At 51.5% G+C, this 17,670-nt stretch overlaps 6 protein-coding genes across 6 annotated transcripts; 2 read left to right on the top strand and 4 right to left on the bottom strand.

Moving 5' to 3' along the window:
* Positions 1–49: 49 nt before the first annotated feature.
* On the bottom strand, positions 50–1,849 carry N7457_007685 (uncharacterized protein; the record flags this gene model as incomplete). Its single annotated transcript, XM_057178728.1, has 2 exons — positions 50–1,438; positions 1,796–1,849. The coding sequence occupies 2 exons, from the start codon at positions 1,847–1,849 to the stop codon at positions 50–52; spliced, it is 1,443 nt and encodes a 480-aa protein (XP_057027114.1).
* Positions 1,850–4,080: 2,231 nt separating this feature from the next.
* N7457_007684 (exocyst subunit SEC10) lies at positions 4,081–6,770 on the bottom strand (the record flags this gene model as incomplete). The annotated part of the gene is made up of 2 exons (XM_057178727.1): positions 4,081–4,560; positions 4,614–6,770. The coding sequence occupies 2 exons, from the start codon at positions 6,768–6,770 to the stop codon at positions 4,081–4,083; spliced, it is 2,637 nt and encodes an 878-aa protein (XP_057027113.1).
* Positions 6,771–7,349: 579 nt separating this feature from the next.
* On the top strand, positions 7,350–8,491 carry N7457_007683 (ditrans,polycis-polyprenyl diphosphate synthase; the record flags this gene model as incomplete). The annotated part of the gene is made up of 2 exons (XM_057178726.1): positions 7,350–7,863; positions 7,935–8,491. The coding sequence occupies 2 exons, from the start codon at positions 7,350–7,352 to the stop codon at positions 8,489–8,491; spliced, it is 1,071 nt and encodes a 356-aa protein (XP_057027112.1).
* Positions 8,492–9,540: 1,049 nt separating this feature from the next.
* Positions 9,541–10,389, bottom strand: N7457_007682 (uncharacterized protein; the record flags this gene model as incomplete). Its single annotated transcript, XM_057178725.1, has 2 exons — positions 9,541–10,228; positions 10,295–10,389. 2 exons carry the CDS (start codon positions 10,387–10,389, stop codon positions 9,541–9,543), a joined length of 783 nt encoding a protein of 260 aa, XP_057027111.1.
* Positions 10,390–10,667: 278 nt separating this feature from the next.
* N7457_007681 (repressor protein) lies at positions 10,668–13,254 on the bottom strand (the record flags this gene model as incomplete). The annotated part of the gene is made up of 2 exons (XM_057178724.1): positions 10,668–10,943; positions 11,017–13,254. The coding sequence occupies 2 exons, from the start codon at positions 13,252–13,254 to the stop codon at positions 10,668–10,670; spliced, it is 2,514 nt and encodes an 837-aa protein (XP_057027110.1).
* A 1,156-nt stretch (positions 13,255–14,410) lies between these two features.
* On the top strand, positions 14,411–17,007 carry N7457_007680 (putative C6 transcription factor; the record flags this gene model as incomplete). Its single annotated transcript, XM_057178723.1, has 2 exons — positions 14,411–14,485; positions 14,554–17,007. 2 exons carry the CDS (start codon positions 14,411–14,413, stop codon positions 17,005–17,007), a joined length of 2,529 nt encoding a protein of 842 aa, XP_057027109.1.
* Between the last annotated feature and the right edge of the window lie 663 nt (positions 17,008–17,670).

The raw sequence follows: 17,670 nt of genomic DNA, 5'->3' as shown, positions 1-17,670 counted from the left end.
CCAATAGCAGAGAGAGAAAGTCGATCGAAGCCGATCATGATTATAGTAATCAAACTCGACGCCGGAGCTTGCGCCAGATCTTCTTTACCACGCCTTGCTCATCCAGGTCTGAGTCCCAGATCGACTGGCTGTGATCCGCTGGGGGCAGGTCAGCCAAGCGCAAGGGATCTTCGTTTTCCTTGGATGGAGTGGGAGAGTCGGTGCGCAGGTCAGGTCGAGTGAGAGTCATTTTGAGAGTCATCTCCCGATTTCCGGGAAGCCGCTGTGGTCCCCCCTTGAGTGTAGGAAGCCAGGACTGGCGACGCTGCAGGAGCGACGGTTCGGAAGATCGGGGCGTGTCCCGGTGTGATGTCCACACAGGCGAAGGGGCTGGTTCATTTTTGACCGATCCCCCTGGGCTTCCTATTATAGTGCCATCGTCATCTTCGAAGAATGTGCCAAAGTCCGGGTTGACCAGAGTTGGTTTTGGTGAGATGGGCTCTGGTGCAATGTTCTCTTTATGATTTTGGCCCAGCGAAGGGAATCCGAATTCAATGGCTTCGTCAAACTTCTGTGGCGATGCCAGATATACCCGTAATTTCAGACGGGCATCCGGGTCTTGGTAGTATTGTGCAGAGGGGTCGATGCTTGAGGTGGATAACTTGGGACCGTGTTGGAATCGGTGCAATGATTGGCGCGATTCCGAGGCTCGGGCGGACAGAGGAGTTAAAGGTTGAGAATGGCTGACGCGTGGCAATCCACGCGGTGAGATGGGGGTAATCTCTAATGGTCTGCGTCGTTGGGTAGAGAAGGATAAGGAGCGGCGGAAAGAGAGGCGTGATCTCTTTTTCGTCGCAGCATCTGCCACATGAGCATGGTACTCGTCGAGAGACAAGTCGAGATCACCATCGTCATCGAGCCACCGGAAACTATCGTGGAATGCTTGATCCATGCCCCGGTCTTCCTCGTCGTCAGACTCGGAGTCCGAATAAAAGACTGTAAGTGGCTGAGCAACTGGCAGAGTCGCTTGGGAAGGGTGACTATCGGTGGACGAGCGGCGCTTCCGGTTGGAATCTCGTCGGTAAGCTTCGTCGGCAGTGTCGTAAATCAGGCTATTACGATAGGCCTTCTTCAAACGCAGGCGCTCTTCGGCGGAAAAAAGCTTTTGCTGGACCTTAGCGGGGAGAGCATGAAAGCATTGAGAGTCCGCCTGGGCGGCTAAGTATGCTAATTGAAGAGAGCCGGACTGCCGTAATATGGGGGAAAAAGAAGAACGTTTTTCGAGCCTTTGCTTCCTGTTGGAAGAGCTGCGCCGCATACCACGCGAGTGATAGCCCGAGACAAAACGAGGGTTTCGATAGACCCGATTATCCACCTGATAGTTGGACGTGGAGAAAGCAGGGGAACCGTGATCGCTCTGGGCTAGCCGAATGCGCAAACGCTCGACATTCGAGAAGAACTGTCTGGGTCAGCTGTGGACAGTGATAGACAACAACGGGCAATGGATCGCAAAATGAGGAAATGGAGTGGAGCAACCAACGTCCCATGCGCCAATGCTGTGAGACAACGATAGGCGCTACGGACGATAGTGCGGGTGGTAGTGGCCTCCACCAAGGGCTCAGGGGTAAAACAGAAAAAAAAAAAAAGCAAGGGCCTCCATGAACAAAGAAAACGGGCGCGACTGTTTTGGGTTAAGATGGTCTTGGATCGAGGGCACTATTGGCGCGAGAAAGGGACAGCGCAGTCCGAGCGCGACAGTGTGACAGTGACATGAAGTGATGAGCGATGAAGAGGGATGGTAATCACAAACCCTTACCTTTCGTCGCACTGCCGGAGGCAGCGACTCAAAGTCCTCGCGGGATGTAGACATGGTATGCAAGATGGCCAGGGTAACGGTGTAGAAGATAGAAGGTACAGAGTATAGAAACGAAGATGGACCCGGGAATCAAAGCATCGACACAATAGTCGCTACGAAGTACACTCATCCAGTATACGGAGTAGGGTTGATGTACATAATAGTACGGAGTAGTAAATGTCCCAAACCAATGGAACAAAAACGAGACGAGCCCATCTATATATAAAGGATCACAACTACATGGACGTGGGGCTCTGTGACACTGAGATGCTGTACATTAGCGCCAACCCGTGTGATGTGATCCTTCTATTCCCAGATGGGAAGTGTACCTGTCTATTTTGGTAACCTGTGAGGTGTCATGAACCCTCGTCCAGACGAACTCAACCTCTCCGTACGGAGTAGTCATGTTATCTCATGCTTCCTACTCCGTACAATGGAACCACATAGCTCTGGGTAGCCATTAGGGTCCTACACCTAACCTGTACGGAGTACTCTGTGCGTTATGCGTTGTCCGTTGTCCGTTGTACACGTAATGCGCCCCTACCCGCCTCCGCGTCTCGCTGGGACAATTAACCTCAACTCCACTCCGATTCCAAGGTTTGATCCCTCAACGTTCCAAGGTTCCGTTGCAAGGTTCCGCAAAATTCAAAATTCAATTCAAAAGCATCTTCTTGAACCATCCCAACAGGAAGCCGTGTACGAAGTACGGGGTACATGTATTCAGGAAGGATTTGGGAAACAATAATCACTTTGCCTTGTTCCTGGTCTCAATATTAGGAACATACCATCGGATTGTCACTGAAACGGGAAAAAAAAAACGAGAACCACATCCCTGGGAACATTGAAGTGATCTGTCACGTCCAACGCAAACGGGCCATCGCTATTCCGTACGGAGCACCGAGGGTGTGTTCGGCGATGATTGGGGATCCACTTGGGCTGACTGCGAAGGTGTATGTTGTACTCCGTATAGTCCCCAGGGGTGGGTTTCAATTCAAATCAAATTTGCTGCCTGAATATGCCTGTGTTGGGACTGCTATGGACACTGCCCAGATGCTTATCACACTGTATTGCAGACTATCCATAGTCCATAGTTCAAGCTATTCCTACGATATAAACCTTGAGAGGGGAAGAAATATCCAGAAAAAAGACTACAAAAAAGACATTCCAAGGTTGAACCTACGCAGCTTAATTAGGCCCCTGTTAAGGTCCCTGTCATAGAAACTCAGGTATTCTCGTTTCCTGCTAGCTTAAACTCACGCATATTCAGCAAATTCAATTCGAATCGAAACCGACCCCTGAGGACTATACACCTTTGCAGCTGACATCGGAATTGAGACAAAGAACGTTGCCGTTGCGATTCAGGCGGACACTAATTTCCTGATTCTACGACTCTGTCCGGCAGACGGATACGGAGTACGTACCTCGTATTCCGCAAATCAGCCACAGTCGAGTTCGGGAAAACTCTGTGGAGTATTGCATACCCACGGTGTAGTCACCCAGGTGGTATATGCATGTATGTAATTGAGGATCTGTGTGTCTCGAGTCAAATTAAACGTGACAGCTCATATCAGATCCATATGCATGTACATCAACGGGGAAATAGAAAGAATGATCTATACCAAACTCAACTAGATTAGATTGTCCACTCTTCACCGAGTCGAAACTGCAATTCGGAGATTACCAGGAGCCAATGAATTGCTTTTGTTGGCCTTGCAATGGATTTCCAGCACGGAGTGCTGCGTGAGTGCTGCGTACCTCTTGCAGGGGACATCGTGCGTATGTATGTGCCTTTGGTCTCAATGACGTCAATGGGGGGTTGGCCAACTTAGGGCTGGGATTGTGGACTATTCGAAGAGAAAGAAACAAACAATACAAAGAAGAGGATGCCTGTATGGTACAAAATGTATAGCTGCGAGGATAATACTACCGTTTTCTTATCAAGTGCGGACATGTATACATGTACTCCATACGACAGTATTCTCTGTATGCAATGTATCGATATCTTTGCCTATTGCTAGTGCCACTGAATGATAATCATGTTGCTATCATGAAGCCGATGAGCCCACATGGCAAAAAGGGAGTTACGATGTCGCAATCTCCACTTGGAATCCCCTCGAACGTTGTTTTCAAAGAGAAAAACTTGAAAAATCACATGCATTATCATTACACCAGTCTATATCATAAGACACGCTTTCGCAAACCAAACAGGGTATAAGAAGCCCAGAGCCCGATGATCTCACTTACCTTCACAGCGCATTAAGAACCTGCTGCATAGCAAAGGTATTGGAGTCCTCGCGGCGTGAGACATACGCCCGCACCTCTTGCACGCTCAACTTGCCCTCCTGGCTAGTATTCCGTGCAGATCCACCAGGGCCACCTGATGTCCCGCTCGCAGCACCGCCACGGATTCGTTCACGCAGAGCCTCGACGCCAATCACGAAGAGACTGCCGACTTCCAATAGCACGTCCAGCGCGCCACCGGGTCCCTTGGTCTCCTCGTCGATATCCCAGGATTTGAAGAGGTCTGCGTATTGAGTCATGTCTTTGGTGACCATGAGACCACCTGGTCCGCTGACGGAGAAGCGTTTGAAGTGTTCAAGTAGCAGTCCACGGACTCCGAGCGCTATCTCAGTCAGGACTTGGCGCACATTGGCACCGCTAGACGGGAGTGAAGTTCGAGCGATGTTGTGGAGACGGGTCAAGAATGAGGTAATCGAAGCACAGGTCTACTTGAGTTAGTAATTTTCCTGAGGGGAAAAAGGGGCGAGATAAAACATACGGGGGTTTGCAACATCTCTAGCCAAGCAGTGTTGTCGCTTTCCCTCGGCCGGAAGTCATTCTTTTTCTGACCAGATAACAATCTGCTTACCCAAGACAACGTCCCGTCAATAGTCTTCTGTTCGATAGTGTTGATTTTGTCCTCGATGCGCGAGGTGGCTTGATTTGTACGCTTCTCCATATCCCGGCGAGTCGTGATGCTTGCTGCGGACAAAGGCAAAAGGACTGCATGAATGCACATCACCATTAAAGTGGTAATGCTGATTGTAGTACGAGATGGGAAGAGGTAAGAGAAGTCGGGCTCGGCCTTGCCGGTTTCTTGCGACGTAGCCACTTCCAGAGCGGCATCCAGACAGACATCAACGTATCCTTCTCCCATCGTGAGAAGAAGTAGGTTGAGGAGGGCCGACACATCTTTGGGTGTGTCACTGTTGACACTAAGCTCCAGTCCCCGGCCTACAGCTTCAGCCAGCCACTTCAACATCCGCTTAGCGTCGCTAAGACTTGGCTGTCCGTCTTCTTCCGTGAGTTTGATTTCGGTTAACCTCGTAGTCTCCAATGTATCGCCAATCTTGGCTACATTGAACAGCACTTTTCGCTGGATTGGGGACATTTCTGGCGAGTCCAACCGGCTGATGAATGCATCTCGGGTCGTCGAAAGGAGTTCTGATCCGGCACGGGATAATGAGGCCATGAAAGTTGTTGCCGCCTTCTTGCGGCGGGCATGATAGGAGGTGAACCTGAACAGAACGGCGTTGAAAAGTTCCTCTAATGTCCGCTTCTCACGTTCAATATAAGAAGATCCCACGAAATAAGGGACAAAGAGCTCTTCCAGCTGCTGGTCAAGCAGTACGGCTGTCTGAGAGGAAACGGGTTCCGGATGCTCGGTTAAACCGTGTGACTTCAAATCTTCGATCAAGGCACTGATATAGCCACGGGAACTCTGTAAACAACGCAGGAATGCTAGCGATGATACACCAGCAGCTTTCTCTAGCACCATTTCTAGCCGCTGCTGAATAGACTGCTGGAAGACTCGTTGTAGGAACTTGCCGAGAACTTGCTCGTAGTAAGGGAAAGCCCTCCGGATGATGGCAGACTCCTCCTGTACCACGACTTTGACCTCATCAATCAATGACTGAAGGCTAGACTCAACACCAGGAAGTTCCGCATCTGGATCAGCTAGTTTCTCCCATGACTCCGGGTCGCCACCGACTTCCTCCGTCACCAGCTGGCTGCGATCGATAAAGAACTGATGTTGGTTGACAAACAATGCAATAACACTTGCGCCCCCACTGAAATCTTGCAGTACAGTCGCGCAATCTCTCATACCGTCGAAGTTGGCCTTGCGGTAGAAGTCGTCAAATTGCTTTAGTAGGTCCTTCTCCAACGTCTCGGAGAACTTCTCAATAATCTCTCGCGTGTTGCGTCGCGGTGTGCTGCTCTCACCGAGGTCCTCAGATGAGGAGCTACCCCCAAAGCCGCCATTCGAGCGAGATCGATGTTCCTGCCAGCTCTGTGGATCCAGCCGTTGACTGATGCGCAGCAGTTGACGCGCAATGTGTGCGGAGCGCACCTTGGCTTCTCCCGTGCCAGACCGGCGCAGCCCCTCCAGCAACGAGATCTCACCTCGATTGCACACCCCGTCCCAACACTGAATGAGGAAATGGGCGTCCAGAGCTCGTCGCCGTTGTCGGTCTAGCTCCTCTAGCTTCTTTCCAGTCTCGACTGCCATATTGCCTGTCCCTCCTGGATTCTCACGGCCAGGCCCATTGAGAGACGTGTCCAGCTGTTGGAAGTTTTCGATCGTGTGCCGGAGCTTTTGGCCGAGGGTAGTGAGATTCTGGCCGTGTTGCGCTTCTGCGCGTCGCACAGCTGCTGAGAGTTCATTTTCGCGCAGCTCGAGATCCCCGGAGAGCTCGCTCAGGCGGCGTTGGGCGCCTTCGAAGGTGCGAATGAGGGGTTTGGGGTCGAAAGGTTGATTGGCAGCGCCGGCGGTTCCGGCGATTGAGCGGCGGGACGAGATAGCAGTATCGGAGAGGGCTTCTATAAACTCTTTGACAATGAAGTCCCGGCTGGAGAAGTCCTCGAGACTGAAACTGGGGCCTTGGGGGAACACGGTGCGGGTGGAACTCGTGAGTATGGATGCATTGTCCATCATGATTGATAGCGGGCAGACATGGGTCGCCCTAGAATGTGAACAATTGAAGCTCCTCCCTAGGACAGAGGAAGTAAAGAAGTGAGAAATCAATGAATCGCAGGATCGAAGAATCCGGGGAAAGCTGAATGCGCGTGTCGGAGATGATGATCAGTTGGTTCCACGGGGGTGTTTACTGCCACGCACCGATATGGGTTGAGTTTCTCAGCGACTACATCGTATACTGTCTACACAGAATGCCATTTGGCATGATTGAATTTAACCTAGAAGCTGATCTGCCATGTTTCATTCCCTTCTATACTCAATGGCTCCCAATCTCCCTTTTCACATGAAACCCAACCGCTTCCGGCTTCCGGCTTGCACGTCCCCAGGCAACACAGGACATCTGGCCCAAGTGGCGAAGTCCAGCTTGAATATTTATAGAAATGAGGACAGAGTACAGCTTGAAACACTTGAGCATCTAGCTATTTACCCAAATCGTTGACATACGTGAGCCCACATTAAGGCAAATTGCAGACCCAACTGTACAAGCAGAACATCCAACACCTCCACTTCCCTTCCTCCACCACCCAACTTGCAACAATGGTCTCCCAACGAGATCGCGAGATCCTACGCGACGATCTGCGTTCCCGCGGCACAAAACTTAGCACTACAGAGCGCGAATCACTCCTGAAAAGCTACCTTCCCGATCCCAACGAGCTGGGGTCGAAACCAGCACGGCCCCGAGCTTCGACAACATCCAGCGAGCGCCGCAAGACACCGCGCAAAACGCCTATCCGCAGTTTCTTCAAGTCTCAAATCCACCATCTTACCTATGCGCTGATCCACATCGTCTTCGGTATTGCCGTGCGCCTGCTGCAGGCGTACCATGCTATTGTCGATCGTGTTTTCGCTATTGTGTATCACCACCACCGTACACCCGAACTAATTCGCAAGGATGTTCGGGGTCTGAAGCGATTGCCACAACACTTGAGTACAATCCTCACGTTGCGGAAGGAAGATGACGCCCTTGCCGTGTTGATGGACGAGGTTGCTGAATTGGCAGCCTGGAGTTCGTGCGCGGGCATTCCTCAGCTCAGTGTATATGAAAAGACCGGTATGGCCTGATATTTCTCAATGTCCTCCCGTTCTACTATTTACTTGTAATACTAACCAATCCTTCTTTAGGAGTCCTCAAATCTTGCATTCCAGCCCTGCACCAGATCATCACCACCAAGCTCGCCTCGTACTACGGCACCCCCAGCCAACAACCAAACCTGCAGCTCTACGCCCCTCACCACCCAGTCCACCGCGCCAATAATGGTAACATCAAACCGGACAATCCCACCCTGACAATCCTCCTCCTCTCCTCCACAGACGGCCGCGAGACCCTTGTTGACCTTACCAAGACACTGGCGGAGATGAGCCAGAACGGCAAGCTCTCACCGCAGGATATCACACCAGAGCTAGTTGACGCGGAAATCAGCGAGATCACCACACAGCCTTTGACTCTGGACTCGGCCCTCACAGACACCGTACTCAAACCGGAACCAGATCTGTTGCTTGTGTTTGGTCCACTCCTCAAGCTTGATGGTTACCCACCTTGGCAGATTCGCTTGACAGAGATGTATTGCACTGGCGGGCATAGCCATGGGCTCAGTGGAGATGGGGAGGCTGTTGAATACCAGGGATATATGCGTGGTCTTTGGCACTTTGCCGGGGCACAGATGAGATTTGGAAGGTAGAATGAGGAGTACTTTAGAAGAGCTGGGGGTTGAGATGATACGGGCTGTGGATATGAATGGGTATATTGGCTGTTAATTTTAGTTATACCCTTTATTCTTTTCTTGATCCTGTTCATGGGCTCTGTCTCTATTCTAGCATGATATTCCATCGGTTTTCTGTTGCATTCATCCTAGTGTCCAGCCATCTAGCTTGATATAAGTAGCGGTATATCCACTTCTAAGATTGTCCCTCTGGTCTTTCACACCAACGCAAGTGAAAAAAAGGGGGGAAAGATACAAGCATAAAAGGATAAAAGGATAGGCGGCAACCCTCGGGCTAACGAGCTTGTTGGAAAGTGGAAAGTTTGTGGGATTTGATTTGCTCGCGCGCAGGGTCGAACAATCATGTTCAGCTGCTGCGAAGGGGGTCGCTGCAGACCTTTACCTTGATAGAATAGGCGCAGTGGATGGGGAATCTAAACCACAAGGCCACACCTACCCTGGAGGGCATGAGCACTACATTGATCCTGGTCCTTGAGGGATGCACAGTCTATTTCTAGCGCGTACTAGAGATTTCCACTGGCTTCTCTTATATCTGGACGGCTTGGATCTTTCTAAAGGTTGACTTCGATATCCAAGAAGTATCGTAGGATTACCTTCCTATTTCGGAATACTGGTCCCTTATACATCCCACTGCCCTCGCACACCCATTTCCGAGTCATTTGAGCGTCCGAGTATATAAAAATGTGATTCTGGTATCATTATGCTATAATGTTTATGCTATATGCCAAGAAAATAAAATATCCAAAAGTCAAGAAGAATAAAAGAGGAATAAAAGAGGAATAAAAGAAGAATAAAAGAAGAATAGAAGAGCAGAAAAATCAATAATCGCCATGCCGCAAGTTCAAATAGCACCAAAGAAACGATCTACCGGTCGAATCCCGTCCTGTCCAGTCCAGCCCAATCCTATCCTCATTATCAAACTCCGAAAGAGCCACTCCGCACCCAGGAGCAGCAGAAACAACCCAAGAGGGCCGTGGGTGAAGTGTTGTATCATAGTTATCATCTTGTCATTCGGTCATATCGTCCAAAGCCCAGCCAGATGGAATAGCTGCAGCAGTCCAGGCCGAGTTTGCACCACGTACACAGTCGAGGCAGCGCACGATCTCTGCCCCAGTCTCTGTCACGTCCTCCACAGCACAGCTAGAACATATCTTCCTCCGCGGTGTCTCGTGCCCATCGTAGGCGTCGTCATTCCCGCTCGTTTGCATGTGCATTCCTGCGCTTGCTGATTGGGCAAATGTCCCGCTGCAGTTGATGCTATCGCATTGACGAAGGCAGATAAAGCATGCCCGCTCGTGGCAGAGATCGCAGTCCGCGTAGGCGTCGAGTACTTGCCGTGTCGTTGGGCGGCGATGGCAGATATGACACGGCCGCAGGGCAGAAGGAGATGCCGATTGTTGATTTGGGTAGTGGAGAGGGACGAGAGTTTTGGGGGAGACCGGAGGTGAATACGGATCTTGATTTGGGGCGCCGTAGACGTTAGGGGAGAGATGGGCTGGGGATTGCTGGGTTTGATGTAGATGCTGGTGAGGTGGCAGTGTGAGATAGGGACTTTGGATGTGTCGGCGCTTGCGGGGGAGGCAGCGTGGTCGGAAGGAGATGTCTGTCCCCTCTGGGTGTCGTGATAGAGGCAGCGAACAGCCGGTGTCGTATTCGGGGCAATCTACTCGGAAGGAGGATGGGACAAATGCGGCACTGGTGATAACCGTTAGTTTATCGGCTATCCAATGGTGAATCGCCGGAGTCCACTGCCAGACTTACGGACGAGCCAGAGCCCTTGGCTCCTCATGGTCCCGCTTGCGTTTCTTCCATGTTGCCGTTATCGAGTCGGTTTGCTCGGGCGAAAAGCCTGGCATCGGAGCTAGGGTTATTATTGTCGACCCAATTCTTTCAGATATGATATATGGCTGGTGTCACACCGAAGGACTTCCAAGGGGGACCAAGTGAAGTGAAGCTGACGAGGAGACCCCCAAACAACAGACATGAGCCTTGGGGGGTATATCTCAGGGCGGTGTGCCGATAACGAAAGTGCGTGTTATCAGCATCACCGTGAGGAACTGACAAACAATAGCGAGTAGAGTGAATGATCATGGAGATAAAATTGGTATTTAATTTGGACAACATATACTGCAAGCTATTCCTTATGCCCAGTCACTGGAGACCCAACGCCATCCAGACGAGCCTGAATCATTTTCTCGTCAAACCGTCCACTGTCACCTACATAATTGCGGAGAACCTCATAGGTCATGAGACGCCGAGGCGCTTTGCGACCTGTCATCAACTCAAATTGAGCAATTCCCTGCTCAGTAACATTCTCCAAGCCGTCAGACAGCACCCAAGGTCGTCCAGTTTCGCTACGGACTCGGCGCATTTGTTGTAGAAGTGGCGTGTCGAGGGGTTTATAGGCCAACTATGTCCCATCAGTACGTATTACAGACATATCTATATCCCCGGGCCACACACCAGCCTGGGAGGAAACTCACCTCGAGTATCACACCACCTGTAGGACTCCCAAGCCATTGAATCGGCATCTCAAAGTTTGCGGGAGGTTCATCTCTGTCTGGGTCAGCTGGCACACAAGACGCAACGAGACTGGGTTGGGCCGCGTCTGCGGGCCAGCTTTCCTGGAGTGACTGCAAAACTCGCACCACCTCGACCGAGTCTACCTGCGATGAAGCCCAAGAGTTGAAATGGCACGCGACCTCCTCGGCACGCGACTGCGTGCGGTTGTATATGAAGATCTTTCGACAGCCAAGTCGGAGCATGGCGTATATGGCGGCTCGCGCCATGCCACCGGCTCCAATAACCAAGCCGGTTGTTCTCGCGCTGATTGCGTTGCGTGGGGAGAGATGTCGCTGGATGCACGTCATTATTCCCACCCAGTCGGTGTTCTCACCGTACCAACCCAGCACGCGCCCAGCTTGATTACGTCGACCAGCTTGTTCTTGGAGCGGGAACATCTTTCCGTCCGCATGCCCGCGTAATGGCATGATCGTGTTAATCGCTCCGATGGCTTCTGCATGTCGGCTTTTCGAGGCCAGTTTCTGATAGACCTCGACACGCCATGGCTGAACAACACTCGATCCTCCGAATTGCGGGTCCCGACCGAGCCGGTCTAGCACTGCGAGAGATGGCGAGTCGGGGATACTGTAGGTATGGCCCATGCCACAGTGCTGGTACGCGGCATTGTGCATCGCTGGGGATAGACTATAAGTGACATTCTCTCCGCAAATATAGAAATCGAGCGGGTCAAGCACATAGCTTTCAAAGAGAGCGCGGACTGCGTCGCGCGATGTTATTTGTGGGTCATGCTTGTTTTCTGCTGACTGGGTGATCGCTGGATGTGTCACTGCGGTGAGGATTGAGTTGAAAACCTGTGATGTACGGCCCAAGCTTCCGATGTTATAGGCAATAAGCGGTGGATGATCCCCCGGGAGCGATCGGATTTTGTTAGAGAACTCTATCACTGCTGCATTTTCCTCGCGTTTTGTTGCAATTCGAAGGAGACGTATTAGCTGGCAGCCGAGCTTCTCGGCTTCGTGATAGATAGCAACGCAGTCTGCGCTGTCCCAAGTAATGGGGGATGATGGTTCAAACACTTGCTGGCCAATGATTTTAGTATTCCCGCGACCTTTGATAACCCTAGCCAGCCTAGATCGATCTTGGGTCAGGTTTACAACAAGATATTCCACCCCCAGGCGTAGACCATGATCAAGAATATCGAAGTAGGTTCGGGAAGAAGAGGATACTGGTTTTTGGGAGCCAATTCCCGTTGAAGAGACGTCGACAGAGAGGACAATGGGCGCCCGCGCATTTCGACGCAGGACAGAGACCTCTTTGCTGATGATAGCCGCCATCTCTGGGCTCCAGCGATCAACACAAAGCTCGATGGCGTCGCCACCAGACTCAAGTTCAGCCACTTTGACATTGTTGGCAATCAGATCTGAAGATCGCACAAAAATGGCATGGGTGAAAGAGCGAAGCTCGGGTGGCGTCTCCAGCAGAACAAAGGGCGAGTCATAGCTTGAATAACTCACATCACGCCCAGTGATGAACTGTACAAACCGCGTGAAATCCTCCTTCACCTCTTGTAACTTGAAGGAATAGTCAATCGACCGACGATCCTGGCATCCATCATCCAACGCTCGTGTTCGATCTTCCAAATTATAAAATTCGAAATTCGAGCACATCTGATGCATCGGGTCCCCCTCCCGGAACAGGCGCACCGCCTGGTCCTCCAGGCCGAGCAACTGCTGAATGCAATCAATATCGCGGAGCAGATGAACCACCGGGTTAGATCGGGCATATCGACGCAGATGATCCTGCACGGGTCGGGTTAAACTAGCCAACCCACACTCCATGACACAGCCCGAGCGGTGGTTATCCAGCATCATCTTCAGGACTTCGATATCCCGGCGCTGGAATTCCTGACTGCCATGGCGCTTGAGGTATTCCTGACGAGTGACGCCTGTGACTTCCCGGAAGTAGTGGTCTTCAGTAATGAAGCGTCGCTTTAGCGCTGTAGCGGCGACAAACCCCAGTGAACGCTTACCGCATCCGCGGATGCCGACTAAGACGAGGGATGCGCCGGGAGCAAACGTGCGAGGAGCGTCGGACTCAGGGCGCAGCTTGGTGTGAGGGGAGAGTTCCTTGGTATACGGAGAGGCGCCAGACTCGGTGTTGCCGACCGCAGGAGGAAGAAAAGGTTTAGAATCGGGCATGTTGAGAGGGCGATATATCAATTGGATTCTATGTCGACTGAACGAGCGCCATGATCAAAACACTCAAGGTACCAAAACGGAATGCGGGGAGACGTCGAGAATTGTGGAAGACACGACCGCTCCAGCTCGGGACAAAATAGAAAGTGTACCCAGATAGTTTGAATTGTTTCTTGGTGATTGTATAGCTTCAATTATAATGCGGATGACATTTTCCCCCAGATGAGGAACTGCCGACTGTCTCGGGGGGTCGCCAAGTGATTCGCCCGGCAAAAGGCTTTTCCCTTGACCTCAGATGTCGCATCGTAGAGACGTGCCCTCGGTACCATCCGAGGTCGTGAGTCAGTACATGCTCGTCCTGTTGGGTATCATCTACTTCGTACAAAAGCGTACTCGGTAGATTCGAGTATCTTGCATCTTGTAAGTCAGGCATGACAGGGGTGGAGCTAACACCCTCGGTGCCTCTTACCGTCATTTCAGTGGATAATAGCCAGTGGGATATCCACCTCTCGCGGGGTCAGTTCCGCACAATCGGAATCAAGTCCGAAAGAGCGTATGAAGTACGGGGACCGGGGACACCGGGGGTCAGTACGGAGGACAGCATTGGTCTCGTGATCGAATGCCTTGGTGCCTGGGTGCCTTATTGCCTTACTGCCTCAGGAGTGTCGGTCATACAGAAGCATCCCAGTCCAGCACAAGTGTCTGTGTCTCAGAGGATTGAGTATACATCTACTCCATATTGACAGATCAAAAAGTGATTCCGCATAGTCTATGGATAAATATAGAACAACAATCCGATCCAACTGTATATATCAACGGCTGAAGCTCTCGGAGACATGTGGGAGTCTGTGGGGGACGTGGAGACCCCCGAACATTACGACCTTCACATCCCGAACTTCGTGTCCGAGATCACATTCCGAGCGTTTTGCCTCCCGGGCCTAATGAGTTTTGATTCTATAGAGTCTGCTCCTCCACTTTTCTAATTGCGGACATTGGTCTCGATCCGCGTGTCTGCGTAATTCTCTCGTCTCAGCCCTTAATCCGATCTGCGCGATCTCACATAACTCCTCGATTCTGGTGCGGTCTAGTGAGGGGATTGAGGTCTTGACTTACTCCTTCTCTCTACATGGCGCGCTGACTGCCCTAATCCACTCTCCTCATGGATGAGGTATCAGATCAGGTCCCTCGGCGTAAGAGGGTCTCCCGAGCTTGTGATCGCTGTCGCAGTAAGAAAGTGAGTGTCATTCGACGATTTCCTTCTCTCGCATTTCGTCCTTGCCCAGTCTAACGTCTCGACCCTAGGATAAATGTGACGGTATTCGACCCACTTGTTCCGCCTGCCAGGCCTCGGGCCAGTTCTGCTCCTACGATCCGCACGCGAAGAAACGCGGTTTGCCCGAGGGCTACGTTCGTGGTTTGGAGAAGCTCTGGGCGCTGTCGATCTGCAATATTGACGGCTTCGAGGATACCATGTTGGCCATGTTAGGAGCCACCGCCGAATCTGCCGGTCGTCGCGAGAAATTAATGTCACTGTGGTCGGATGACAGTGCTGCGGAGAGTCTGCACGAATCTTTCAAGACGAGTCGCCTGTGCGGCGCGCTGGAGAAAATGCTCTCAAATTCCGACGCGCCGGGGCCGGCGACAGGAAAACGATCGCGTAACCCGCAAGATAATGGTGCGGACAGCCAGTGGGGGTTCCGAGTAGTACGAACTTCCACCCCATTGGGTCCAGATGCTCCACGCGTGGTTGGTCCCTTCGCTGAACCGCCGGCTGTCAAGCGCGCTCGATTATCGCAAGGGTCAGAGGGTCGGGATATATCTGGACCCAGTCCCCATGCGCTGCAGTTGCCGCCTCAGACTTCGCAGCTGCTGGATATCTATTTTGCCGTTACCCATTCGTGGTTCCCTGCGGTTGCCAAACATAATATTCTTCGCGCCTCCTATCTCTACGCGAATGCCCCTGTCTCTATTATCGCGACATCGCCTGGATCCGGCGATCATGCCGCGCTGTGGGCAATCTTGAGTTACACTGTTACTCAATCACGATCAAATTCACGGGCCGGTCCCGCTGGAACGGTTAATTTGGCGAAGGAATACTATGCCGTCTCGCGAAGCCTTATCCCCACTGAGAAAGAGCGATATGAAATAGGTCACGTCCAGGCGTTGCTGCTCTTGAGTTTGGTGAACATGGGTCTCGAGGATTGGACCGCCGCTTGGCTGTTGAGCGGCCAAGCAGTACGCATGGCAATTTCTATTGGACTTGGAACGTTGTCTGACCGCAGGCGGCCTGATGAGCCCAGACAAGGTAAGGCGGTCTTCCTGGGATGTTTCGTGGTGGACTCGTTGCTCTCGTTCCGGCTTTCACGAAGCCCAGCCATGCATCCAAGCGATCTCGCTGCCGTGGGCCTTTTGGAAGAAGATGGGCTCGAGGAATGGAACTCTTGGATGGATGTTCTACCCCCTACGGGGGCTTCGCAGGGCAGCAAAAGTCCACCGCGCCGGGGACCACTTCTGGCCTTGAGCTGCTTCAACCGCCTGGTTGAACTGGCAAGCGTGCTCAATAAGATCTCCCGTCACATATCTTCAGGGTATAATATGGTTGCTTTTGCACAGCAGTTGGTCATAGATTTCAAGCAGTGGGACGACTGCCTCCCTCTTGGATGTCGCCTAATTGGACCGGAAAGTATCTATCCAGAACGTCATTCGGCGTTGCTACCCCATCAAAGCTACCTCGGATTGACTTATGTCGCTACCCTGCTTTGGCTATATCTACAGCTGATATCAGGAGAGCAGGGATTGCACCGCTCACAGCGCCCAGCTACCGAGGGAGCTAAGAAGCTTCTTTACCGAGGGTTGTCAATACTCACCCAGCACTTGGAGAACTTTACGATGTGCGGTCTCCCACCGCTATTTGAGTTAAGTCTTCGCACAATTACGGAGCAGGCGTTCAGGCTTCGAGCTACCGTCGATCCATCGGAGACTTTCCCTTTTGCCAGGTGGGCAGACGAGTTCCGACACAATGCCACAGCGTTCACCTCTACATGGCCGGCCTATAGCTCTTTGGTTTCCATCATGGAGAAGTGGCAGCAATCCAAAGATATCGTTGGGCCACACACTTTCCCAGGGACGGCCAGGCATACATCTGACCTCTCATTCTCGGCTGCATCAGGAGCAGGGCCCATGCCACCCCCAGGCGGACCTCACAGTCTAGTCCCAAATGGCGAAGCAGATTATGCATCTTCCATTCTTGGCATCACCATGCCAGTCGATGGGCAACCTTTGGCAAGCCAACAGGATACGGTTATGGAGAATGTCGATTTAATTATGGATGTGCCAATCCACCAACGAAGGGAAGCGCAGTTAGTCCCGTCAGACACATATATTGCGCCGCGCAGCAGAACAGATTCCGTCTATGGATCACTTAGCACGCAGCAGCATCACCAACCACAAACTCCCGAATCGGCAACTTCGAACCCAATGATACCAGGAAGCATAGGTTCCTCCGGTGACCTCGACGCTATATTCAACGATCTCGCATACCTAGATGCCACAGAATGGTCTACGAACCGCGAGGCTGGTCTGAAAGACTTTGGTTTCTTGGACGATAGCACCTTCCAGGCTTTCTGTCATGATCCGGATCGTCTGGGTGGATCACAGCCACTAGTCAATCCACCCTCTATTGCGGATATTTGGCCACCACCTGGGTTCTTTCCTGAAACATTCCAGGAGGTCTCTGAAAAGTCCATGGGGAGTTGAGACAACTCGACATGATCTTGCCATCTACTTTTAAAGCTGATCATATCAATATGGTCCATTTAATACTCCTTCAAGGGACTTTGCCCGCTCTTGGGTAGCTTGGTGGCCATCCGGGTTCTATAACCTGCTCCTGCTGGAGAGTATTTGCCACCCGAACGGGGATTTGTTTAACCAAACAACAGCCACCACCCCAATCTAAGTCAGTACTTAGTATCAAAGAAACTCATCTGAGGTTTTTCTGGGCTCATCAAACTCAAAGATCTGAGTTCAGGAAGCAAGCCTCGTTTCCTTACCCCCCTTCGAAGGAAGATTCACTCCCATCAAATTATACATATACCCGGGCTAGACGTTTATCGCAGTCCAGCGCATTTGCAAGAGTGCTTTCCGAGCAGGAATAGCAACCGCAGCCTTGTTACAAATGAAATATCTATTTTGAGATTATCACAGACCCTTGATGCTTTAATATTCTATTTGTTCCAACTTCCAAAAGGAAACATACATCCATTCCCCAGAAACTCGATATTCATCCAGTCTGCACCTAGCACAGTATCTAAAACATAGAACGGAGAACCTTGGGAGGATTGGGTATATCTGCTTAATCTATGGACTCAAGCGATCAATTACGTTCTGAATAATATCATGGATCCCTTGCAAGAGGAGTAG

The sequence above is a fragment of the Penicillium paradoxum genome (assembly GCF_028828445.1).
Source record: "Penicillium paradoxum strain IBT 22861 chromosome Unknown utg000007l_segment0_segment0, whole genome shotgun sequence".
Taxonomy (NCBI): Eukaryota; Fungi; Ascomycota; class Eurotiomycetes; order Eurotiales; family Aspergillaceae; genus Penicillium; species Penicillium paradoxum.
Note: the sequence above shows the minus strand (reverse complement) of the source record. Positions and strands in the feature narration are given on the sequence as shown.